The following is a 14,692-nucleotide window of genomic DNA, read 5'->3' as shown; positions in this document are numbered from 1 at the left end:
CCCGAGAGCCTCGAGTGGGGGCCTTAATTGGGTGGTTTTGAACGCACAACGTTTGTTTTGTGCTTCATTTTCTCACCTGCCAAATGAAAGTAATGGTAGTTCTCCCCGTTGCAAACTGCTGCGAAACGTAGGGCTGTCTCTTGGCTAACTGCTGCCAGAGGACTCCTCTGCAAGGATAACTATTCACCGATTCATGCCTGGTTAGCAGACGCTTTGCCGGTGGCTGCTGGGTCCCTCAGCTCGGTGGGAGCAATGACACTTGTTGGCAGCCGGCAGCTTCGTGAGCATCGCCTCCCTACGCCAGCCGAGTGGATCTGCTCCCATTGCTGATGTTTTCTCACCTCTTCCTTTGCAGAGCCCCTGAAATCATCCTCGGTTTACCATTTTGTGAAGCAATCGATATGTGGTCGTTGGGATGTGTCATTGCAGAGCTGTTCTTGGGCTGGCCGTTGTACCCGGGAGCTTCAGAGTACGATCAGGTGGGTACGGATACTGCCCTGGGTGCTGGTAAGTGCACGGGTGTTTCTGCCTTCTCTCGTCAGAGTGAACAGATGCCAACTTTTTCTGTTTTGCTAACAGGGGATGTGTGTTTCTTACCCTCCCAAGTCAACTTTTTCCATTATCCACCTGGGGTATTTATTCTAGGTAACCAGCGTGCTGTTTGGTATGCTGGCTTTTAAGACCTGACTGCCTAAGTGAAATCTCAATCAAGAGTCAACACTGCCGTTGACTGGAGAGCTCTGTACTTGTCTCTCCTCACTGAGCAGAGCAGGCACCCTTTCTCTGCTGAAACAACGAGGACTGAATAAAGGTTTATTTGTTAGAAGAAACCGCACGATCTCTACTGCGTTTCATAATCCCTTTTGCAAGGGTGCATATTAAAAGCAATGACAAGAAGGAGAAAATTCACAGTGGTGTGGGTTTCCAGTTAATATAAACTGTCGTGCTTCTTTCCCTATAGGCTTTTATGTTCCTTTTGTAGTCCTAAAACTGATAGCGCAGCAGCTGCTAGAAGCAGGGCTACAGAACACTTTCCATTCCCATAGTCTTCTTCAGGGTGATCTTAGCTGTCTGCAAATGCAGCCTGAAAAGGGTCTTTTTTCTTCTGGAGAAAAAACAAACAAACAAAAAAACAACAGAGCAGGGTAATAAATAAGTTTTTCATATATGAAAATGTTTCTTCGACTCTTCTTTTGTAACTAGTATTTTTTTAGTTAGAGCTTTAAAGGTGAAATTTGGCAGGGGAAATAACCTGCAGAGAAGAGCAGGGCCATTAGTGGCTCCAAAGGAAATCAGACGTAGCTGAAAAACTTAAAAGCATTTGAAAATCACATACCAAGCATGAAGAGTAGATTTCTTTCTCCTCCCTGCTGCACCCCAAAAGCCGTAAAACACACAGCTGAAAAAGAAATCACCATACCTGCCTGCCCAGCTTAACTGCCCAGCACAAAGCTTCCACTGGTGCAGTATGGTGTGGGCTCCTGGGGAGCTGGGAAAGGGGTAGGGGCTGGTCCTGGCCCCTCGCTGCAGCCTGAGTCGCCCTGCACTGGTGCTGGGCTGCGGGTAGGATCCTGGTGCTTCTCAGGTGCATGAGCTCCGATGGACCTAAGGAGCCGCAGAGTGGAGCAAGCTGTGCTCAGTGAACCGGGTCCTGAGTGCTTGGAAGTCTTTGAAACCATAGTTGCTTTTTATGCCTTTGTTTTTTTTTATTTTTTTTTACCCTGCTCTGTCTCTTCTCTCAAAAACACTTTCCGGAGTAGATGACTATTTTTAGTAGTTTTGCAGAGTTTGCAGCAATTCTGCAGAGTGAAATATTCAGGAGTCAGGAGATGCCAAAGTTAAGGTTTCGTGTGGCACCCCAGGCGTGTGTGAGATGGGTCTCTAATTGTGTAATCACAGACCCTTTCTCCTTTGAATAAATAAATTAAAGTCTGAGATCCTGGAAACACATGCATAGTATCTTTTAGCTGTGCGAGTGCCAGTGAGGTCATACTCATGGAAGTAACCCAAATAACAAATGAAGTCGTGTAGGCAGTAGAGGTGAAGTACTTCACATACCATGAGGGTGTCAGTTCGTTTGAGTGTATATTTCATCTAAGTTCAAAGATAGTCACTTCGTAGTCCTCTGTTTTGAACTTCAGACTGCTCCTAGGAAAGGCTGTGCGCTCAGCTGGGGGAGAAAACAGCAGAAGTTAGAGCGCAAATATGAAATTGTTGAAATTAACTCCTGGAGAGGAGAGCGTGACATAAAAAGGTGCAAAGAGGTGAAACACCCCATTGAAATCTCTGTGTGGGTCTTCCTCTTTGACCTCTAAAACCTAGGGATTGTCCTCCCTTTATCTGTACTGTAAGGGTGAGTTTCCAGTCACGTACGTGATAAATGGAGGGATGCTGTATGGGAATTCTCTTTCCTCTCATTCCTTGCACTGGGTTGTTTGGGGTTTTTTTTGGTGAAGTCTAACTACGTGCTACATTTTCTCTTTCTTTCTTTGTTCTATTGTTTTAAATGCCTCCTGCCCTCCTTCAAGGAAGACCTCCAGAGATCTTCACAGGATCAACAGTGACCTCTCATCCTTCTCTTACAGATTCGCTATATTTCACAGACACAGGGCTTACCAGCAGAGTATTTGTTAAGTGCAGGGACAAAGACTACGAGGTTTTTCAACAGGGATACAGACTCACCGTATCCTTTGTGGAGGCTGAAGGTAGGAAGACGTTCCCTTGTTTCTTTTACCGTGCAGTTGTTGGTTGGAAGTGAGCAGACATTCAGGTCACCTCAGAGCCTAAGTCTCTGCTTTTTGCAATGCGGCACAGACACTGGGTTGGGTATAGCCCGAGGTAAAACTGCCATCCCTGAAGTCTGCAGCCCTTAGCCCACCTGCTTAGCAGCGCTTTGTGGGAAATTTAAATCTGGAATCGACCTGGAAATCTCCCTCTAAGTAGTCAATGAATTGATGTGTAGTTTAAATGAAACGCACCCTGGGCAGACTTTGCTCTAGTGTCTAACTCATTGGGGGGGGGAAGCATTTTAATTCTGACAATCAAACCTGCTAGTAATGCAGGTGAGCCCTGAGTCTCTTTTACCAGCGTGTTTGGCTGCATTCAGTCCCCAAGGAGAGAGGCCAGTGGGCTTCTGGCTGTAAGGATGGGATGCTGAGCCTCATGCTGGGGTGGGTGTAAGAGACCTTTGGGACTCCCACCGTAGTTGCAAGGATCTTCTGAAGTGAAAAAGAACAGATAAATCACCTTGTGACACAAAAGCTGTCATATAACCATAGCAGAGATAGTGTGAATGTTACCTGGTCAGTCAAGAGAGACACAGTGGTCTCTGATGAGGGCAGGATAAGGCACAAGCTGGAAGTGGCACATAACCCGCAGCTGATTGCAGGGCAGTTCTGGTCAATGCCTGTCTCCTGTTTTGAGCAGACACCAGATGATCATGAGGCAGAGACGGGGATTAAGTCGAAGGAAGCAAGAAAGTATATTTTCAACTGTTTGGATGATATGGCACAGGTAAGAGCATTGGTGAGTAGCGAGCAAGACTGCCTCACGTGCTTTCAGACAATGCTAAGAAAGGGGAACTACATGATTTCTCTGTGTATTCTATTCTTGTGCCAGCTCCTGAGAAATACCAGGATTATGCCTAACAAATCAGCTCATCATGTGCTGCGTTGTAGGGGAAACTGCACATAGGGGCATGTGGGCTCAATGTGCAGTAGTAAAGCAGTCTTGGAAAATGGCTAAGTCACATCTCTGAGTGGCAAAATCCTGCGTTTTCTCTTATGTCTCCAGTGCTCCTTTGTGTGACTGCTGGCAAGTCACTTACTTCTCTGTGCTTTAATATTTCCATTTGTAAAATGGTGACATTGAAAATAGTCACCGTGGCCGCAGAAGAGCACGCTCTCTGTGAAACGTGGCTATCTGGGGGAATGGGGAGTACTAATTCACTGTGTCAGTTCCATGTGGTTGTGAAAGTTAATTCCAGCATAACCGCTCCTGCAACTGGAGTTTGTGCTAGCAAAGTCTAGGCATTGTAGCATTCACAAGCAAACATGCAGAAATGGGGGACTGAGATCAGGGGAGACTGCAAATGGATGAAATAGTATAACAGGTTTTTTTTCCTGGCACCTGATACACAAATGGGATGTTTCTCATAAACCTACCGACAATTTTTATTTATTTTATATATTTCTTGCTCACAGGACACATAGTTAAGCATCTGATAGCACAGTCCTTTATATGATAAATATACTGATTATCAGAGCTTGCCTGCTACCACATGGAAGCTGTTCATCTTCAGTGGAGGGTGACTAAATGTTTCATTAGCCATTGACCCAAGCGAGCTGAACACTTAACAGTCTGTCTAGAGATGTGACATGCACAAGCCAGATGACTAGCCACCGCGGAGTCTGCCGTGTGACTTCAGCAACTACCCCTGTAGACAGGGAGGCTTGCAGGGCATGTGCTCCGACGAGGAGTAAACACAGTTTGCTGGAGACCTGACCATCTGCTCTTTCCCTGTAGCGCTCACCCTTGTCCTTTCTCCTTTAGGTGAACATGACAACGGATTTGGAAGGAAGCGATATGTTGGTGGAAAAGGCGGACCGGCGGGAGTTTATAGATCTGTTAAAGAAGATGTTGACGATAGATGCAGATAAGAGAATAACACCCATTGAAACTCTGAACCACCCTTTTGTCACCATGACGCACTTGCTCGATTTCCCTCACAGCACACAGTACGTGGCGTTTGTTTCCCTGGAGTTTTGAATTGAGGGGTGAAGAGGAGAGCTGGTTGTGGTGGAGACCAAATGTATCTGAGAGGCGTTATTAAGATGCTTAAGGCCTAAGTTTTAATCTTTTTCTGGTTAAAAAAAAAGAGGATTGCAAACTCTTAAGGTTGCAAGAATTGTGTTACAGGTGCTTGGCATTTGAAACACTGCAGTGTGTGCTACATTCATTATGTAAATATTCAATAATTACATATGTTTGCATTAAAATGCAGAAGAAATTATGCAATTAGTGCTCAAAGTATCAGTATATCTCAAAGAAATATAGTCCTGATTGTTACTGCAGTAATCAACCTTATCTGCAGTGGGGAGTCGACCCTTCCTCCCAGAACCTTCCCATCTTGCAGGGGTCAATTTGGGGCTGTTTGCTTTTCAAGGGAAGAGCTTTTTCTGCAGCAGGCTGGTTTACAGGCACAGGCAACAGGACGAGGAGTTCAGTTTTCAGCTTTGTTGTTGCCTGCCTATGTAACCTTAAACACCACGCTCCGACCTCAACTGACACATTTGTGGAATGGAGATGGGCTCCACTGCCCGATGGAGACGTGAAGTGTCGTGCCTTCAAGCCTGACTCCCCCATCTCCTAAGGCTGCGTCACGGAGCGCAGCAGCCTGAAATGCAGGAAACCTGTGCCCAGCACATTGCTCTCGTCCTCTGGGCAGTTCACGTAGGGCCAGGCTGCTCAGATGCGAGTGAAGGCAGACACATAGCGGGAGTTTTCCAAAGCCTTCAGGACTCCCAGCTTTGAACATCCTGCTCTACAGCACTTTGCGGTTCAAGGTGCTTTTGCAGGCTGTCTCTTCACCTCATCAGGAGAACAGAGTTATGGGCACAGCATTGTACTTCATTGGGTGCCATGTGCATGGGTGTTAAAAGCTGTGAGGAGCTCAGGTATGAAAATAAAGGGGACTGCTTAAAAAGCCGTAGAGTATGTTTGTGTGGGTGCTGTGGAGCAACAGGTTACTGCGTCACCTCTCCTGCCCCTATGTGTGCTCTTACCTGCAATATTTGAAGTCCATTTAAGGTTGTTTTCCCTCTGTGAAGGAGCTGTAGCTGCCTTTTTGTTACATTTATCACAAGATAAGAGCAGCTACTTACCAGAAGGTAGTGGGTGTGTGATCTGTGTAGACCCAGACTTAGCCTGCACAAACATCTTTGATCATTGTTATCTAGAAGTAAATAGTAAGTGATAAATGTAATGAAAACAAGATGGGAGATTATTGTGCTAAACAGAGAGAAAGTAAGTTTCGTATAAAAACATTCATAAATAAAAAAAAAAGACAGTATTTTCTAACTGTTAGCATCACATACTGAAGTCTTTTAATTTGCAACAGTCCTTCTTACTGTGTAATAACTGATTGTGTAAGATAGGAGACATTTGTGGCATAATGCATTGCCATCAGAAATCTTTCCACTAACGCAATAGACCATAATCACATCTTCGTTTTTGAAGTGCTCACTTGTGGCTGCTCAGGCAAAGCCCCAGAAAGGTTGAAAATATCATTGGGGCCAATAGCAGTGAGAATTTTACCTGGATAAAAAATTCAACATCAGGTCTCTGAATACTAAATGCTGTGCCAGCTGGGTGCGTAACCCTGCGCAGCCCCTCCGTGTTGGAAGCGGTGATTGGGAAAGAGAGCAATAAGCTGTAACCAGCGTGGCAAGTTGATGGAAATTTTGTCTCTGATTGCCTGTGGTTTTGAGAATAGAAACTTCAAAGCCTCGAGAGATGCAGGGAGTTGTAATCTCTCTTGAAAGTAAATCAGGCAGCAGAGACAGTGAGAATATATGGAAGATGTAGCTTCTGGAAGGAATCTGCTGTGGCATGCTTCAGAGAGGCTGCAAGTTTGAGCAGCCCAAGAGGGGCTGTTCTGCTTACTTCCAAGCAAACTGTGAAGGGAGTTTAGCTCCCCCATTTTAAGTATTTAACTGACTGGCTCTTAAATTGTTGCGTACTCCTTGGTCTTTCTGTCTGTTTTGCTCTGTCCCTGCCTTTTTTTTTTTTCCCCTTTTTTTTAAAGTGTCTCTTTAAAGAGAACACAGTATTACATTAGTAGAGATTATACCTTGTTATATAAAACCATTTGGTAACACACACAGTTTACCATGTACAGAATATATACTCTTTCCAGTGCTTTCTGCTTTTTGGAGGGAGAATTATATTCATAGGTGACTGGAAAAATGCAATCCACTAGTCTTCTATATTTATTTGATAAGTATTTGATTTTTCTGAATGTTCTGCAACTTACAGGTATTTCATAGTTATTTAAATGAATGCACATAATACACAGCTATGCAGTATCCTGAGCCTGTCTTGTCTGCAGGTGTTTATGGCACAGATCCAGTTATCAAGATATTACCTGTAAGAGAAGAAAGATGACCATGTGAGTAAGAGACTAGACAGGGATAAAAAGATCTAGGTCCTCTTCCTGACCAACCCTAGAGATTATATGAACGTGTTCCTTTGGAAGGGACATTTTGTTTCGCAAAAATTATGTGAGGATGTGTTTACCTCCCCTACCTCTAACAGCTTGGATCATTACGAAAGAAATTATGTATACAGCTGATTTTTTACAGCTACAGCTGATTTTTCACTGCTTGGATTTTCTATTTTTCTGGGTTGGGATAATGGAAATAAAATAAATGCCTTTATTCTTTTTTGGGTTGCGTTTCAGACTCTGAGGTCACATTTGTAAAAACAATTATGGAAGAATTGTGGAAAACCTGTATTGGTTTTTAGACCTTGGAAAAATGAGATTTTATTAAAAATACAGTTTTGCCCAAGATTGCTATGTTGTTATCTCTTAAACCTCTGTACGCTTTGGTATCCCAATTATAAAAATGAAATACCAGCAGTTTCACGTACCAGACACCTAGAGTGCTCTAGTAATGCAGAGAGTATTTAATCTCCTTTACTGGGGATACAAAATATGATACTTTTCAAAATTTCCATTGCTATATCAATAACATTTAAAGGAAAGTCAGTGCAGAGGAAGAAGCTGTAATCTTCCCCCCCAGAGATCCAATCCTTAGGCTGAGATAACCTCAGAACCTGATTCCCTCAGGACATTGATGAATCTGGTTTGGCATAACCTTTTGCGGTATGAATTGTCCCATTGACTGCAAGAGGACAGCTCATGTGCTTTAAGATAAGGATCTGCAGAAGTGTTTAGCCGGACAGGGCCAGTGTTTTAACCACTTGGCTGGACTCAGCTCTCAGTGAACTGCTTTTTAACAGGAATAACTAAGATTTTTCAGGGGTCTCAGTGAGGAGGAACAGTAAAATTCTTCCTTGCAAAAGACTTGTAAAACTACCTTTAGGCTTACACTGAGGCAGAAAGCGTGAGTTGTCTTTTCCTGTCAGGCTCAATCATCAGAAAAAAACCAGTATCTGTCTGTCTTTCTTGCCCTCAGTCTTGCCTCTTTCAGTCTTTTAAAATAGCCACTTTGTATTTCTTGCCCTGTCAGGTAAAGAGCAACCCATTTGCTTGCTTTTTGTGACTTAGGTTGCAGTGCTCAGGCCCATGGGGGCACCCAGGAGTCCCAGAGCAGCCGCTCTCATCCTCACACCCATTTGGCCCTCTTCGCTACAGGGTTCATCTGACTCTCACTGGTTAAGAGAGACCTGCGTAAAATACCAAAGGGCTTTAAAAGCATAAAAAGTGCCAAGCCTGCAGTGGAGACCTAATGCAGGGCCACTGTGATGAACGGTTACCTGTGTTGGTTGGTTAGTTGATTTTGCGTTTCTTCCTTGTCCCCCCTTTCCTTACACAGTGTCAAGTCCTGCTTCCAGAACATGGAGATTTGCAAGCGGCGGGTGAATATGTATGACACAGTGAACCAGAGCAAGACACCATTCATCACCCATGTAGCCCCAAGTACATCGACCAACTTGACCATGACTTTTAACAACCAGCTGAACACAGTCCACAACCAGGTAAGGGCATCGATCAGAAGCAGCCAGTGCTTGAAACGTTTACGTCAGTAGGGTCTAGAATATGAAAAGCAAAGTAGCATCCCATTTAACATGCCTGCAAAAAGATGGTACTTTTTCACTCTTCTTCCTCCACTCTTCTTCATTCTCTTTTCTTCAGGCAGGCGGTAATCTTGTGACATTTTGTGTGACGGTGAAATGTTGTCCTCGTTGTTTATGTTGTTGTTGGAGGTGATAAATCCTGCTTACTTGGGAAGTTGCTATGGGGAAAAGCTCATTAGTCCCTTAATGCAGCAAGCAGGACTGCACTCCCTGGGTCAGGTAGAAGTATTTGTGATCTTACAGCACTTCTTCAAATTGACATTGAAGTAAAAAGAATTTAAATCCTTCTGTAACAGACACAGCACTGTAACCGATTAACAGGGAAGAGGAGCTTAGCAGTAATGTTTATTCTTATCTCTCATTGGTTTTACTCCAGGTGCCACAGTTGACATGGGGACCCTGTGCACGTACCCCCACTCCGAACACGTTGCACTCTACATTGGTGGGCTCTGGCTTTGTAATCATGCTTTGGACTCTTGTATTAGTTTTATATGCCCCACTGTTGGGGGGTGCTGGGTCGACAAATTTTATGTGACTAGCAGGCAAAGTTGTTTACTGCAGTACTGTATTACAACGGTGAAAGGAAACTCTCCAGGGGGAGACTGAAGCTCAAGAAATAGCTACTGTCTTTTAAGTCTTGTGGGAACAGGCAGCTCAAAATTCACTCTAGAGATTGCAGGTGGTGTTGTGGAAATGGTGCTTGGAAAGCAAGGGAGCTAAAGGAGTCTGTGTAGATGTACAGGGTGTTCCTATGTCACTCAGAAAACCAGACTTCATGACTCAGGTCTTGATACGTGTGATTACAGAAGGTCTTTTGGAACAATTCATTAAGCAGATACAGAGAGAGATAGGTTATGGCTTGGTGTGATAGGGTATTAGTTACAAACACTGGTTCCCTTCCTTGGCTGTTTCTGAGGTGCTGACTAAAGAAATGCATGCTACATGCTCCTCTAGGCCCCAGCTGCAGGGCAGAGACACCGTTTGTACCACCATCGCTAGTAGGAAATGCAGACTTGCTTTCGTTTCTTTGCAACTCACTTGATGTTAAGATCAGTTGTTGGCTGGGGAGATCCGTGGTAATCTCCGAACTCTCGTAAGGGGTGTGTGTTGTGAGCAGAACCGGTATCTCCAGTGTTCCTGGAAGAAGTGGTAGAAACATTTCCAGGAAGAGTGCTTTAATTTGAACAAGCTCTAAACCTTTCACCATTCTCTTCAACATATCGCTCATCTTGGCTCTCTGGTGCTCCCCGTCTCTGCAAAATATCTGGGGATTGCCTCCTTCCAGTTATGACTCCTGAGATTAGGAGCGTGGGAGCTGTTGTGGTTGCTGCTCGGCGTGTTGCACAAGGGAACAGATTGCACTTCTCTGCCTCTGCACAGAGAGGGGAGGAAGAAGAGGAGGAAGAAATGTTTTACCATTGCATCCCTCGTGGCTGTGGTTGTGGCTGTGGCAGTGCAGCATGGGTACCCTTCCCGGGCCCAGTGGCCACCAGGGTAGCGCAAAATGCTTCACCAGCTGCCTCCTGCAGCTTTGATCAAAGCCTCATCCTGGGTTCATACGTTCACCATGAGAAAGTGTTGTCTGTCCTATCTCCAGCAGTGATGCTGATGCTTTTGGATAGAGGGCAAAGGTGGGCTCAGGTCTGGTAGAGCCTAGCTGCCTAGATGCGAATGCTAAGGACATATTTTTATAGACCAGTGGCAGAGCTGTTTAGGGGTTGTTCATCTGCAACTGTTACAGACTCAGTCCAAATAAAAAACAAGTCACCCTGAGATTTCTAGATGTTTCACAGAACACTGGGCTGATTTTTGTGGCTTTGCAACGTCCCCTGCTGAAGTTTCTGCTCTGAGAGGTTTTAAAGTCAAGCCAAGCGAAGTTTGGACTTCGAAAGTATTATTATTATTACCTCCTGTTATGCCTTCCAATTCCTTTGAATTCAAAACATAATTCAAGGGGCATGTGCCGCCTTAGTTACAAGGTAGAGGAAAGGCTGGAATGAGTCTCCCCTCTCAGAATGAGGCTTCACAGGGCATGGAGGTGCTGAGTTTCTTTTACCTAAGAAATGTGAGCTGCTTCTAGAGCTATGTGCATGATGAGAGAACAAAGTGATTTGGGGATAGTAGCATTTTCTGAACTCACCTTCATCATGCTGGAAATCAGAGCCAGTTGGGCTATAAATGGGGGCTACAGTTCTCCTTTGGAGAACGTGCTATGTCTCCGAGCAGTACACAGCAGCGCTGCATGGCCGGAGGTCCCATGGCATGGTACAGCTGCGGTTGCTCAGGCAGATCGTGCTCCTTTCCCCATCGCTGCCCTTGCCTCTGTGCTCCTCAGTGTCCTGTTCTACCCCTTGTTTGGTTTTGGTTTGCTGTTTTGGTTTGGTTTTGTTTTGGTTTGTTTTACTTTATCTTACACTATTTTACTTTTTTATTTTATTTTTGGATTTTGCTTCTTCCAACGTACCCATCTCCCTCATTTTTTGTTTGTTTTTGTTTAATTCCCGTCATTCCTTTAGACCACCAACCTGGCTCCCACCTCCTCCAGTGCCACTATTTCCTTAGCCAACCCCGAGGTCTCCATACTAAATTACCAATCTGCACTCTACCAGCCCTCAGCGGCGTCCATGGCTGCGGTGGCCCAGCGGAGCATGCCCCTGCAGACAGGAACAGCGCAGATCTGTGCCCGGCCCGACCCCTTCCAGCAAGCTCTCATCGTCTGCCCACCAGGCTTCCAAGGTAAGTAACAGCCTTGCCAGGTCTTGGCCAGTCGCTGCTCCCTCCCCACTGCTGTTTCATTTAGCTCTTGTTGGAAACAAGCTTCCTTAGTGCAGATCATATGGTAGAAAAATTGCTGGCCTAGTAAATCAGAGCAATGAGGTTGTTACAGATGGAAATGTTTGCAACAGTGGAGGATCTTGCAGGCACCTCCAACGTCATGAGTTGGAGGTGGCTGGTCTAAAACAATGGGGCGTGCACTGAGAAGGGACTGGGGGAGAATATGTGATATTTTTTTCCTTTGCCCTGAACAGAATTTGAGGCTCTTCTGCCTCACTTTGGTAAACTTGAAAATTTTCCCCCACAACAATGTTCAATTAGTACATAAATAATGGGTTCATTGCTTCTCAGTGATTCAGTTGTTAAAAGGGGGACTCGGGAGGTTAATGCAGCAGGGAGTGTGGTCCTGGTGGAGATGAGGGTTTGTCACCGTAACAGATGCTTATGACCATTTATCAGTACAATTCCTTCAGCTCCAGCCCTGCTGCAAACAACTCTGCCTGTGTATACCAGTGGCAGGTGCCACTGTCAGCTTGGGTGATGATCAGATTTAGCCACTTGTCCTTCCCTTGACTTTACATGCTGTAGCAATTTGGAAAAACTAGCCAGGCATCTGTAGGAAGTGGTCTAAATAGACCTTGGTTCAGCTGGTGCAACTTCTGCTCTTCGTTTCTACAAGCCTGTCTGTGCAGAAGTCTCCAGGCACTTGTTAAATGTTCTGCAAGATTATCAAAGCTCTTTTGAACTAGGGGAGTTTAGCTAGACCTCTTCTACATTGTTAGAATCCATCTCAAGGGTTTGACTTCAGAAATGTATTGCTAGAATATGTAGCCTAACATCTTCCATTTGCTGTCTTGAGAAAGCTCTAAAGCAGAGGGAGGTAGCACAGGCTGTGCCACACGCTAAGGTGGCGGAGAGGGAAACTTCCTCCAGCTCAGTTAGGCTAACGCATGGCTGAGTCAGCAGTGATTGGAGTTTGGGGTGTGCTAGATTACCCGGTCAGATCAGAGACTTTTAAACATGAGTTCGGAGAAGCTGTGCAAGAGAAAATCACCTGTCCTCGTCAAGGCTGAGTGCGGAGTTCTGGATTCCTGTCCCACTGTCCCACTTTGGTCTATAGAGAGCATTCTCACATAGCAATGAGTTTTGGCTGGCAAGGACCATTTTCTGTTGTCAAACCAGAGAATATAGGGGAAGAGAAGGCATTCTCTCCCCTCTCTATCTTTTTTTCCCTGTACATATTGTACTGAGATGTTTCCCGTGCATTCAAGGTCCCATAAAAACATGAACTCAGCTAATCCCTTAACGTCTTTGAAAATGTCTTTTCTGCACCCTTATACATGTATCATGTTTATGAACATTTGATGGACGTCTTTGGGCTGGGGTAGAATATGTGGGACTCTGAGAGCCTGATTTTTTGGAGGGACTGAACACTGCAATTGAAGTGGACATCAGCAACTGCCTTTAGGCACCTCTGAATACCACACTCCTGTTCCTAGCAATGCTGTTAATGGCTAATGCTGTACCTTCTGTGCTGGTGGAACAGGGTTACAAGCCTCCCCTTCGAAGCATGCTGGGTATTCAGTTCGGATGGAGAACGCCGTTCCCATTGTCACTCAGGCTCCTGGGGCCCAGCCTCTTCAGATCCAGCCAGGACTCCTCGCACAGGTAAGGAGCTCTGAAGACACCGAACAGCCAAGGACCTCTCCTTGTCAGCAGCACTTGTTGGCACAGTTGTATGAAATTTGTTCACAGAAAAAGCATGGTTCCTCCCAGGAAAAAAAAAACAAACGGGAATGGGTACCGCTGATCACATGCACATCCTCAAGGGGAACACCAGCTCCTCAAAAAGGAGGAGTAGTTCATTCTTCCTTGTGCTTGCTTCAGCGAATCTGCCCCTACTGGTTTTCAGCTGGTGCCATGGTACCTCTGCCAATATCAGGCATGTTTCTGGCAGGAGAAAAAAAAAGCACCTACTATACTTAGTATTAAGTTGTACAGCCTGGAAAAGATGACCTACAAGTCAAAAATTCATGCCTCTGACTCAGGATTGGTTGATCTGCCATGCCTTCATTAATGCCAGCTTGGTCATACACAGTCAGGTACCAGCAGACTTTGGGGTTTATGCCTGTGCGTTGCATTGCTGGGGTAAGACTGTTGGTGCAATTGCCTTTCTTTGCCAGCTACCAGTTACGCTTATCTGGTGAAGGCAGAAACACAATTTGCAGCCTGCGTGATTTCCATTAGCTAATGTGCCCTGCCTCTTCCCAACAGCAGAGTCTTTGTTAGAGGGCTGTCTGAAACATCGAACCTATCTCTCCTGCAGCCTGTCGTAACAACCTCTCTCATTTGGTAGGAAAGGAGAGCCTAAGAGGCATGGAAAACAAAAACAATAGCAAAGTCAGCAGCAGCCTGCGCAGGCATGGTTGCGGGCTCCTATTGCTTGTGCAAGAAGTCAGCCAAGGCAGTGGGTGAAGGAGGTGACAGAGCTTTGCACGCCTCTGCTGTTCTGCCAGGCCTCCTTATGTGTGCTGTTACGTGGGGCTTGAAGGGGTGAGGGTCAGGTCTGAAGCATCCCAAAGGCAGCAGGATCCTGAAAGATCTCAGGACCTCCAGCTCCTTCTTTTTTCTCGAGGTGGCCTTGTTGGGGACACCATGCAGTCTGTGGGAGGGAGGGACTGTTCAGGAGGAGCTTTGCTACCAATTTCTGTGCTGCCCCTGCTACATTAACTCCTATTTCACGGGCTGTCCCCACTCATACCTTCTACCGACATTTTATTTGCTGTCACTTCCACAAGGGAATTTAAGCTGTTTGTGAGAAACACTCCTCACTTGCATAGATTTTTAATTTTTTATTTCATAAAAGAGAGGCAGTCTGCCTGTTGATATATCTGTCTGTCTCATGCGATGAGAAATGCTAGCTGCCACTCTGATGGCAAGGCACTCTGATTGATGCTGGTGGCATCTGGTGTCCACGGGTCTCGCTCGGTTCGGGCTGAGCAGCTGGTCTGATAAACAAATCTGTACCCAATTCCAGTTTCCTGAATGGAAAAACACAGCTTCTTTGTAATGCATTGTAGTCACATCTGATCTCTGA

General features: G+C 45.4%; 1 protein-coding gene across 3 annotated transcripts in view; it reads left to right on the top strand.

Moving 5' to 3' along the window:
* HIPK2 (homeodomain interacting protein kinase 2) overlaps positions 1 to 14,692 on the top strand; it is an 88,500-nt gene that overhangs the window by 53,719 nt on the left and 20,089 nt on the right. The window contains exons 2-8 of one of the 3 annotated variants that reach the window (XM_010566278.1): positions 356 to 479; positions 2,586 to 2,705; positions 3,427 to 3,513; positions 4,552 to 4,736; positions 8,559 to 8,721; positions 11,337 to 11,556; positions 13,142 to 13,263. In XM_010566278.1, the coding sequence (XP_010564580.1) occupies positions 356 to 479; positions 2,586 to 2,705; positions 3,427 to 3,513; positions 4,552 to 4,736; positions 8,559 to 8,721; positions 11,337 to 11,556; positions 13,142 to 13,263 (1,021 nt within the window). Of the gene's footprint in view, positions 1 to 355; positions 480 to 2,585; positions 2,706 to 3,426; positions 3,526 to 4,551; positions 4,737 to 8,558; positions 8,722 to 11,336; positions 11,557 to 13,141; positions 13,264 to 14,692 lie in introns of all 3 variants that reach the window. The other 2 variants (XM_010566279.1, XM_010566277.1) reach the window with 2 other exon arrangements.

This window comes from Haliaeetus leucocephalus, unplaced genomic scaffold (assembly GCF_000737465.1).
Source record: "Haliaeetus leucocephalus isolate CR32 unplaced genomic scaffold, Haliaeetus_leucocephalus-4.0 Scaffold206, whole genome shotgun sequence".
NCBI classification, from domain to species: domain Eukaryota; kingdom Metazoa; phylum Chordata; class Aves; order Accipitriformes; family Accipitridae; genus Haliaeetus; species Haliaeetus leucocephalus.
This window is presented reverse-complemented; position numbering and strand designations above follow the sequence as displayed.